At 42.8% G+C, this 10,545-nt stretch overlaps 1 protein-coding gene across 1 annotated transcript in view; it reads left to right on the top strand.

Annotated features, from left to right (window-relative positions):
• The first annotated feature begins 854 nt into the window (after window positions 1–854).
• The window catches only part of slc2a4rg (SLC2A4 regulator), a 62,677-nt gene continuing 52,986 nt past the window's right edge, over window positions 855–10,545 (top strand). Inside the window, exon 1 of the mRNA XM_062979087.1 lies at window positions 855–1,248. Within this exon, the coding sequence (XP_062835157.1) occupies window positions 985–1,248 (264 nt within the window). The 5' untranslated portion in view covers window positions 855–984. The remainder of the gene's footprint in view (window positions 1,249–10,545) is intronic.

Below are 10,545 nucleotides of genomic sequence, written 5' to 3'. Positions count from 1 at the left end.
TGTATATATATATATATATATATATATACACACACATATACATATAGGTAAAGGTAAAAGTTTCCCCTGACATTAAGTCCAGTCGTGTCTGACTCTGGGGGTTGGTGCTCATCTCCATTTCTAAGCCGAAGAGCCGGCGTTGTCCGTAGACACCTCCAAGTTCATGTGGCCGGCATGACTGCATGGACCGCCGTTACCTTCCCGCTGGAGCGGTACCTATTGATCTACCCACATTGGCATGTTTTCGAACTGCTAGGTTGGCAGAAGCTGGAGCTAACAGCAAGTGCTCACTCCGCTCTCCGCGTTTGAACCTGGGACCTTTCGGTCTGCAAGTTCAGCAGCTCAGCGCTTTAACACACTGAGCCACCGGAGGCTCCACACACATATATTATATACCTATAAAGCCAAAACAACTGGTCTTTATAGCCTTCTCTGCCTCCCTAAACTACTACAACTCCCAGAGTTCTCCTTAAAGTTCAGCCAATGGCAGTTAAAGTGGGATTAAAGTGCTGCTAGAATTCCCCGCCCACTTTCCCGCCGACGTTCTATCCCCGCCCACTTTCCCCGCCTTTTATGTTAGTTCTTCGAGTTTGCCTTCCCCGCCCCCCCGCCTTGTTTGTTAAGTGGCAACGCCGCTCAGCCAATGGGAGCGCGAGCCGGCTCCGGGCAACGTTCCATTTCGGGATGTTGATACAAGGCGCGGGCCAATGGCGTGCGCCGAGCGGGGTTTGTTGCTCAGGCGGCCACGCCCTCTTTTAAGGGGGCCCTTTTTGCACGAGTGGAGGGGGGCGGGGCGGAGGGGGGCGTGGCCGGTGGTGGGGCTTTGCTTTTTTTTTTTTTTGGTGGGTGGGGTAGGGGGGGGGGCAGAGGGGAAAGTCCCGCAGGCGGAAAGGTCCCACTTTGCAACATTATCATTATTATTTTTGCAATATTTTAATATCTATTTTGCAAAAGCGACCCACTTGGGTGTGAGTGTGTGTGATCATGGAGCGTTTCCACCCGCGATCCGGATCCCCTCCGCCGGGCTTGACGTCAGCGGGACCCCAGTCGTGCTGCAGCAGTAGCAGAAGCCCCCCACCCCCTCCCCACACCGGCTTCTTTTGCAAGCCTTCCTCGCGAGAAGGAGGAGGAGGGAGCAACGACAGCAGCAGCAACGCCGTTTACACGGTGCTGGTGGAAGATCCGGCGTCACTCCGGAGGCGAGCCCGGCGCAGGAGCTGCGAGGGTGGACAGCCTGCTTTGCAGAAGGTAGGGAAATCATGCAAAACATCATGCAACACGATATGGGTCTTGTCCACACGCGGCCTGTGGCTTGATCCGGATTGGGAGCGGGTTGGGCGGCGGGTGGGTGTGTCTGCCCCAAGGCCTACCATGCCTGGAAACCAGCACCGAGTTTGCAATCCGGTGGAAATTGAAAATATATGAATGCATACCTATAGGGGTGGACTTTTGCAATATAAATTATTTTCCATTTATATTGCAATATAGTTGCAATATAAATTATTTTCAATTTATGTTGCAATATAAATTATTTTCCATTTATATTGCAATATAGTTGCAATATAAATTATTTTCAAGGGGTGTATTTTCTCCCTTTTGGAAGTAGATACCCCCCACCCCCCAATATAAGAGCCCCCCCTTTTATTCCCAGTCTCTTACTAGACTTTTGGGTGGAAATAGGAGTTATTTTTTCAGGTTTTCTGGTCTCTTCCTTTACTAGTTTCTTACTAGACTTTTGGGTTGAAATAAGAGTTATTTTTGCAGGTTTTCTGGTCTCATCCCTTACTTGTCTCTTACAAGACTTTTGGGTTGAAATAAGAGTTATTTTTGCAGGTTTTCTAGTCTCTTCCCTTACTAGTCTCTTACTAGACTTTTGGGTTGAAATAAATATTTTTTCTGCAGATTTTCTGGTCTTCTTTCCCCCCTTTTTGAGAAAAGGGGCGGGGACAGATTTTTCTTACCGCCGGTTTGAGTGGCAAGATAAAAAGAGGAGGGGGAGAGGAGACAAATAGGGGGTCCCCACCCCTCTTTAGTAGACTTTTGGGGGGAATGAGTTGGAATAAGAACGAGTTTTTGCAGGGTTTTTTGTCCTATGAGAAAACACAGAAATAGAGGCAGCTTAAACCTCCCCTTTAATGGACTTTTTTGGGACCCCCCTCCCCCCAAGTGAAGTTTCCTTTAGGCCAGGCATGGGCAAACTTGGGCCCTCCAGCATGTGGACAATGCCAACAGAAAGGAGAAAACCATGAAAATGAAGCAAATCTGGCTCGCAGTATTTTTAAAAAACTCACTGGGTTGCTGTTACTTTTCTAGTCAAGTCACAGAAGCATTCTCTCCTGACGTTTCGCCCACATCTATGGCAGGCATCCTCAGAGGATGTGAGTTCTGTTGGAAACGAGGCAAGTGGGTTTTATATATTTGTGGAATGATGTCCAGGGTGGGAGAAAGAACTCTGTCTGCTTGATACAAGTATAAATGTTGCCATTAATCACCTTGGATTATTTATTATTTATTTTATTTATTTATTACTATACAGTAGAGTCTCACTTATCCAACATTCTGGATTATCCAACTCATTTTTGTAGTCAATGTTTTCAATAAATCGTGATATTTCGGTGCTAAATTCGTAAATACGGTAATTACTACATAGCTTTATTTTGTATTGAACTACTTTTTCTGTCAAAGGGCAGCTTACAATAAAACACAATATAAAAATATGACAGACAATTCAAGCAATTAAAATTAAATACATTAAACATTGATAAAAATATACATATAAATACAAAATTGGCGATTTTTGAGTCTGATAACTGGTCTGTCATTGATTAGCACTGAAAAGCCTTGCAGCTTCAAGGCCTGGCTGTTTCCTGCCTGGGGGAATCCTGTGTTGGGAGGTGTTAGCTGGCCCTGATTGTTTCTTGTCTGGAATTTCCCATTTACGGAGTGTCGTTCTTTATTTATTGTCCTGATTTTAGAGGGTTTTTTTAAAAAAAAAATACTGGTAGCCAGATTTGGTTCATTTTCACGGTTTCCTCCTTTCTGTTCCCGGAAGATGGCCATACAGCATGGAAAACTCATAGTGCTTATGAAATTGTCCAGATGTGGATTTCAGTGGCATCTCTGTGTTGTTTGACATGGTGGTTGTGAGAGTGGTCCGGCATTTCTGTGTTCCCAATGTGTTCCTATGTCCAGGTTGGTTCATCAAGGGCTCTGCGATGGCTGACTTCTCTGGTTGCGTTGAATGTGCAGTGCCTTTCGTGTTTTTTAACATGAATCAATCAGGGCCGGCTAACACTTCCCAACAAAGGATTCCCCCAGGCAGTAAGCAGCCAGACCTTGAAGCTGAAAGGCTTTGACAACACATCAGTTATTAAAATGACACAATTCAAAGTCGTAATCCAGGGCCATTCCAAATTATCATTGCAAATTCGACTTAGGGCAGGTATGGGCAAATTTGAGTCTTCCAGGTGTTTTGGACTGCAACTCCCATCCTTCCTAACAGCCTCAGGCCCCTTCCTTTTCCCCCTCCGCCGCTTAAGTGACGGAGGGGGAAAAGGAAAGGGCCTGAGGCTGTTAGGAAGGATGGGAGTTGCAGTCCAAAACACCTGGAGTGCTCAACTTTGCCCATGCCAGGTATAGTTCTTTAATGAACTTTTGGGGTGAATGAGTTGGAATCTTTTGGTATCTTTTGCAGGGCTTTTTTCCTATGAGAAAAGACAATAATAGAGGCTCCTTAACTCCCTTTTATTGGACTTTTTTGGGGAGCCTAAAGTGGAGTTTCCCTTTGGGAGAAGTGTCTCCCTTTTGGGTGTCTTGCATTATATTTCTCTTTGCAAAAAGTGGGCGTGTGCACAGTGAAGCCCTCTTGCAATAACATTGATTGCAGGATTGAGAAACAAGCAAGACAACAACAACAACAACAATAATAATAATAATAATAATAATAATAAAATGGAAGGAGACAGAAGGCCTGATCCTTGCAGCCCAGGAGCAAGCCATCAGAACAAATGCAATTAAGGCCAAGATCGAAAAATCAGCTGATGACCCAAAATGCAGACTGTGCAAGGAAACCAACGAAACCATGGATCATATCCTCAGCTGCTGTAAGAAAATCGCACAGACAGACTACAAACAGAGGCACAACTATGTGGCCCAAATGATTCATTGGAACTTATCAAGTACCACCTCCCAGCAGTAAAGAACTGGTGGGATCACAAACCTGCAAAAGTATTGGAACATGAACGCGCAAAGATACTGTGGGACTTCCGAATCCAGACTGACAAAGTTCTGGAACACAACACACCAGACATCACAGTTGTGGAAAAGAAAAAGGTTTGGATCATTGATGTTGCCATCCCAGGTGACAGTCGCATTGATGAAAAACAACAGGAAAAACTCAGCCGCTATCAGGACCTCAAGATCGAACTTCAAAGACTCTGGCAGAAACCAGTGCAAGTGGTCCCGGTGGTGATCGGCACATTGTGCCGTGCCAAAAGATCTCAGCCGGCATTTGGAAACAATAGACATTGACAAAATTACGATCTGCCAACTGCAAAAGGCCACCCTACTGGGATCTGTGCGCATCATCCGAAAATACATCACCCAGTCCTAGACACTTAGGAAGTGTTCGACATGTGATTTTGTGATGTGAAATCTTGCATATCTATCTTGTTTGCTGTGTCATAATAAAATACAGTAGAGTCTCACTAATCCAAGCTAAACGGGCCAGCAGAAGCTTGGATAAGCGAATATTTTGGATAATAAGGAGGGATTAAAGAAAAGCCTATTAAACATCAAATTAGGTTATGATTTTACAAATTAAGCACCAAAACTTCATGTTATACAACAAATTTGACAGAAAAGGTAGTTCAATGCGCAGTAATGTTATACTGTAATTACTGTATTTACGAATTTAGCACCAAAATATCACAATATATTGAAAACATTGACTACAAAAATGGCTTGGATTATCCAGATACTTGGATAAGCGAGGCTTGGATAAGTGAGACTCTACTGTAATAATAATAATAATAATAATAATAATAATAATACTAATAATAATATGGCAAGGAAAAGGAGTGAGTGGGTGGGTGGAGGAGGGAGGGGAAAAGGCCGTCCTTGCGTGTTTGGATCGGGACACGTGTCTGCCCATGCACACGTTTCCACGCTGGTCCAGGGCTCCCTCCTTTTCCCTCCCTCCCACGTCGTGGGCGTGTTGCACCAAGAAGCAACTGCGTGAGTGACAGCTTCGGTGGAAAGAGTTGGGTGCAAAACCAAAAAAAAAAATAATCAAGTCCCCACTCGCGATCGTGGACACGCGTGGAATTGACTTTAATGTAGTTTTCACTTTGAAAAAATAAGAGGCATAAAATGGGTTTCTTCTCCTCCTTCTGCTCCGAAAAGATGGCGCCTTTCGGAGCGAGAGAGAGAGAGAGAGAAGCTTGGAAAGTTTCCTGCGTGGGGGGCGGGAGAAGGGCTGGTTGGTGGAAAGGGGCCGGGGCTGGGAAGGAAGGAAGGGAAGAAGGCGAGGAGGGAAGGAGGAAGAGGAGGGTCTCTCCCTCCCGGGATCATTAATCACCGGCCCTTCACCGGCTTCGTGGGTGGAGCCCTGCGTGGGAGGAGAAGGGGCGGGGCCTGGGCGGGGAGGGAGGAAGGAAGGAAGGCTCATGCAGCCACACGCCCAGAGCCTGCACTTTGGAACTGCGTTACATAGGGCTCTACTAGGGCCATGCAATGCAGCTTTCCAACTAGGAAATCCACTCCTGAAAGAGTTATTCTCATGTAGGAAAGGGGTCTCCACTGAAGCTTTATCACCAATCCTTGTTTCCACAACAAGTCACAGTTCTCAACTAAATGAGTTATATAGCTGTGTGGAAGGCCTTGAGTCTGCACTGCCATATAATCCAGTTAAAATCTGATAATCTGTGGAAGAGGCCTAACTGTGCCTGTCCCCTGGGCTGAGTAGGTTTCTAGGAGACCAAGTGGGCGGAGCTTAGCCTTCAAACTGGCAGCAATTGGATAAAAACTGTTATTCCTCTCCTTGTAATTAGGACTTTATTTTTATTTTCTTTTTGTTGTATCAACCTAGAGCCGTGAATGATGGGTTGTGTTGTCAAATTTCGAGGTTGGGGGGCTTGTAGTTTTGTTGTTTTGTCTGCTGCCCTCTTTTATATACAGTAGAGTCTCACTTATCCAACATAAACGGGCCGGCAGAATGTTGGATAAGCGAATATGTTGGATAATAAGGAGGCATTAGGGAAAAGCCTATTAAACATCAAATTAGGTTATGATTTTACAAATTAAGCTCCAAAACATCATGTTATACAACAAATTTGACAGAAAAAGTAGTTCAATACGCAGTAATGTTATGTTGTAATTACTGTATTTACGAATTTAGCACTAAAATATCGCGATGTATTGCAAACATTGACTACAAAAATGCGTTGGATAGTCCAGAACGTTGGATAAGCGAATGTTGGATAAGTGAGACTCTACTGTATATAGAAGACTAGCTTTGCCCGGCCACGCATTGCTGTGGCTTATGGGAATCATTTGTTGGCCAGATGGAATAGCAGTGAATAGCTTTGCAGCCTCAAAGCTTGGCCGTTTTCTGGAATAGCTGGAGTAGCACCCTCAATCAAAGAGCTGCTTTGAAGCCTGGCTCCTTCCTTTGTAGGGGAATCATTGTTTGGCCAGCTTGAATTGCACTGAATAGCCTTGCTGCTTGCAAGCCTGGCTGCTTTCTACATAGGGCATCCCTGCTAGGCCAGGTTGAATGGGACGGAGTAGCCTCGTGGCTTCAAAGCCTGGGGATTTTTTGCCTAGGAGAAATCTTGGTTGGCCAGGTTGAAAAGCACTAAATAGCCTTGCTGGCTGCAGAGCCTACCTTTCTAACTAGCAGTTAGGGGGAGAAAGCCTCTTCCTCATTTTTTGTAATTTGGACTATTTTTCTAGGTTTTTTTTATTTATTAAAAGACATATTTTGGATGATTATGTCTTTTGTGGCCAAATTTGGTGTGATTTGGTTCAGTGGTTTTGTTGTTTACTCCATAGTAAAATGAATATTACATTTTTATATATATAGATACACACACACACACATATACATACACATACACACACACATACATACAGTAGAGTCTCACTTATCCAAGCTAAATGGGCCTGCAGAACCTTGGATAAGTGAATATCTTGGATAATAAGGAGGGATTAAGGAAAAGCCTATTAAACATCAAATTAGGTTATGATTTTACAAATTAAGCACCAAAACATCATGTTATACAACAAATTTGACAGAAAAAGTAGTTCAATACGCAGTAATGTTATGTTGTAATTACTGTATTTACGAATTTAGCACAGAATATCACCATATATTGAAAATATTGACTACAAAAATGCATTGTCTAATCCAGAACCTTGGATAAGCAAGTCTTGGATAAGTGAGACTCTACTGTACATATTACATACATTTATAAGGTAAAGGTTTCCCCTGATGTTAAGTCCAGTCATGTCTGACTCTGGGGGTTGGTGCCCATCTCTATTTCTAAGCCGAAGAGCCGGCATTGTCTGTAGACACCTCCAAGATCATGTGGCCGGCATGACTGCATGAAACGCCATTACCTTCCCGCCGGAGCAGTACCTATTGATCTACTCACATTGGCATGTTTTCGAACTACTAGGTTGGCAGAAGCTGGAGCTAACAGCGGGCGCTCACTCTGCTTCCCGGATTTGAACCTGGGACCTTTCGGTCCGCAAGTTCAGCAGCTCAGTGCTTTAACACACTTTGCCACCGGAGGCTCCTACATACACACAGTAGAGTCTCACTTATCCAACGTAAACGGGCCGGCAGAACCTTGGATAAGCAAATATCTTGGATAATAAGGAGAAATTAAGGAAAAGCCTATTAAACATCAAATTAGGTTATGATTTTAAAAATTAAGCACCAAAACATCATGTTATACAACAAATTTGACAGAAAAAGTAGTTCAATATGCAGTAATGCTATGTAGTAATTACAGTATTTACAAATTTAGCACCAAAATATCACGATGTATTGAAAACATTGACTACAAAAATGCGTTGGATAATCCAGAACGTTGGATAAGCGAGTCTTGGATAAGTGAGATTCTACTGTGTATATATGTATAATATATATATATATATACACACACACCAAACATATATATATGTGTGTGTGTGTGTGTTTGAGATATATATATATATATATATATAAATCAGAATCATAGAGTTGGAAGAGACCTCACAGGCCATCCATTCCAATGTGTTGTCGAAGGCTTTAATGGCCTGGATCACAGGGTTGTATATTTTCCGGGCTGTATGGTCATGTTCCAGAAATATTCTCTCCTGACGTTTTGCCCACATCTATGGCAGGCATCCTCAGAGGTTATGAGGTATCCATTACAACCACCTTCCAAGAAGCAGGTAAGTCACATTCAAAGCACTCCCGGCAGATAGCCATCCAGCCTCTGTTTAAAAGCCTCCAAAGAAGGAGTCTCCAGGGCAGCAGAAAATAAGCTTGCTCCCTCCTCCCTATGACTTCCCCTCACATATTTGTACATGGCTATCATGTCTCCTCTCAGCCTTCTCTTCTGCAGGCTAAACATACCCAGCTCTTTCAGCCGCTCCTCATAGGGCATGTTTTCCAGACCCTTAATCATTTTGGTCGCCCTCCTCTGGACACTTTCAGCTTGTCAACATCTCCCTTGTGGTGCCCAGATCGAGACACTAGATCCAAAATCCCATTGGCTTTTTTTGCCGCCGCATCACATTATTGGCTCATGTTTCACTTGTTGTCCACGACTGTTAGGAACAGTAGGCTGTTAGGAATTGTGGGAGTTGAAGTCCAAAACGCCTGGAGGGCCCAAGTTTGCCCATGCCTGGTGTAGATGCACCCCTATCTGGTATGTAGCCACAATAATAAACAACAATGACGAATGGGTGACTTTGTATCTTGACTTCATCTCTTCTTTTCCGTTCTCAAAGAGGAAAGCACTGTGTCATGGGTTTTCTTCTGCATAACTGCTTCCTATTTTGCGTGTTGATTTTTTTGAGAGAGAATGCTAAATTGAGATTCAAGACAGCTGTGTCCTCCCTCTAAATATTTTGGATCCCTTTCCTTGATGTGTCCATGAGTTGAGGCACCTCCAGAAGATGGCACTGTGGTCAACCAAAGTGACAAGGGCCAGTGGCTTGAGTGGGCATGGAAAAGGGTGAAATCTGTTGTAAATTGATAATATTTTGGTTGCAACACGAATCAACAACAATACTGGATCCTGGCACCAATTTTCTGTCTCAGGACTTTCCAGAAGTAGAGGAGAGTCATTCAATGCCATCAGGGGATCCCAATTAGGGAAAAAACTAAAGAGCACTGACCGCTATGTAAATAAATTACTGCATATACTCGAGTATAAGCCTAGTTTTTTAGCCCTTTTTTTAAGACTGAAAAAGCCCCCCTTGGCTTATACTCGGGTGAGGGTCCTGGTTGGCTTATATTTGGGTCAGCTTATACTCGAGAATATATGGTACATTTATTATTTTTCTCTATTATTATTGGTATTATTACATGTATTATTTTTCTCTATTATTGTTGCTATTACATTTATTTTACTCTATTTTTATTATTATTAATACATTTATTATTTCACTCTGATCTTGTTATTATCATTACATTTACTATTTTACTCTATTTATTATTGCATGTATTATTTTCCTGTATTTATTATTATTATTTTATTATGACACAGCAAACAAGATAGATGTGCTGGATTTCGTATCAAAAAATTACAAGTTGAACACTTCCCAAGTGTCTAGGACTGTGTGATGTATTTTCGGATGATGCGTGCAGATCCCAGTAGGGTGGCCTTTTGCAGTTGACAGATTGTAATTATTTCAATGTCTATTGTTTCCAAATGCCGGCTGAGATCTTTTGGCACGGCACCCAGTGTGCCCATCACCACCGGGACCACCTGCACTGGTTTCTGCCAGAGTCTTTGAAGTTCAATCTTGAGGTCCTGATAGCGGCTGAGTTTTTCCTGTTGTTTTTCATCAATGCAACTGTCACCTGGGATGGCAACATCAATGATCCAAACCTTTTTCTTTTCCACAACTGTGATATCTGGTGTATTGTGTTCCAGAACTTTGTCAGTCTGGATACGGAAGTTATTATTATTATTACATGTATTATTTTACTCTATTATTATTAAAAGGATACATAAGCATGTTTACATTGAAGAAGATGAGAATAATGATTTGATCAGAGTTGGACAGTCTTATTTTACTCTTTATTTATTTATTTATTTATTTATTTATTTATTTACAGTATTTATATTCTGCCCTTCTCACCCCGAAGGGGACTCAGGGCGGATTACAATGAACACATATATGGCAAACATTTAATGCCAACAGACAAACAACATACATTAGACAGACTCAGAGGCATTTTTAACATTTTTCCTGTTATGGTTGAGCCTTATGGCTCCGATACTGGGAGACGTGGTCGTAAGACTCCTCGGGAGTCAGACTCTC

This window comes from Anolis carolinensis, chromosome 4, assembly GCF_035594765.1.
Source record: "Anolis carolinensis isolate JA03-04 chromosome 4, rAnoCar3.1.pri, whole genome shotgun sequence".
NCBI classification, from domain to species: Eukaryota; Metazoa; Chordata; class Lepidosauria; order Squamata; family Dactyloidae; genus Anolis; species Anolis carolinensis.
This window is presented reverse-complemented; position numbering and strand designations above follow the sequence as displayed.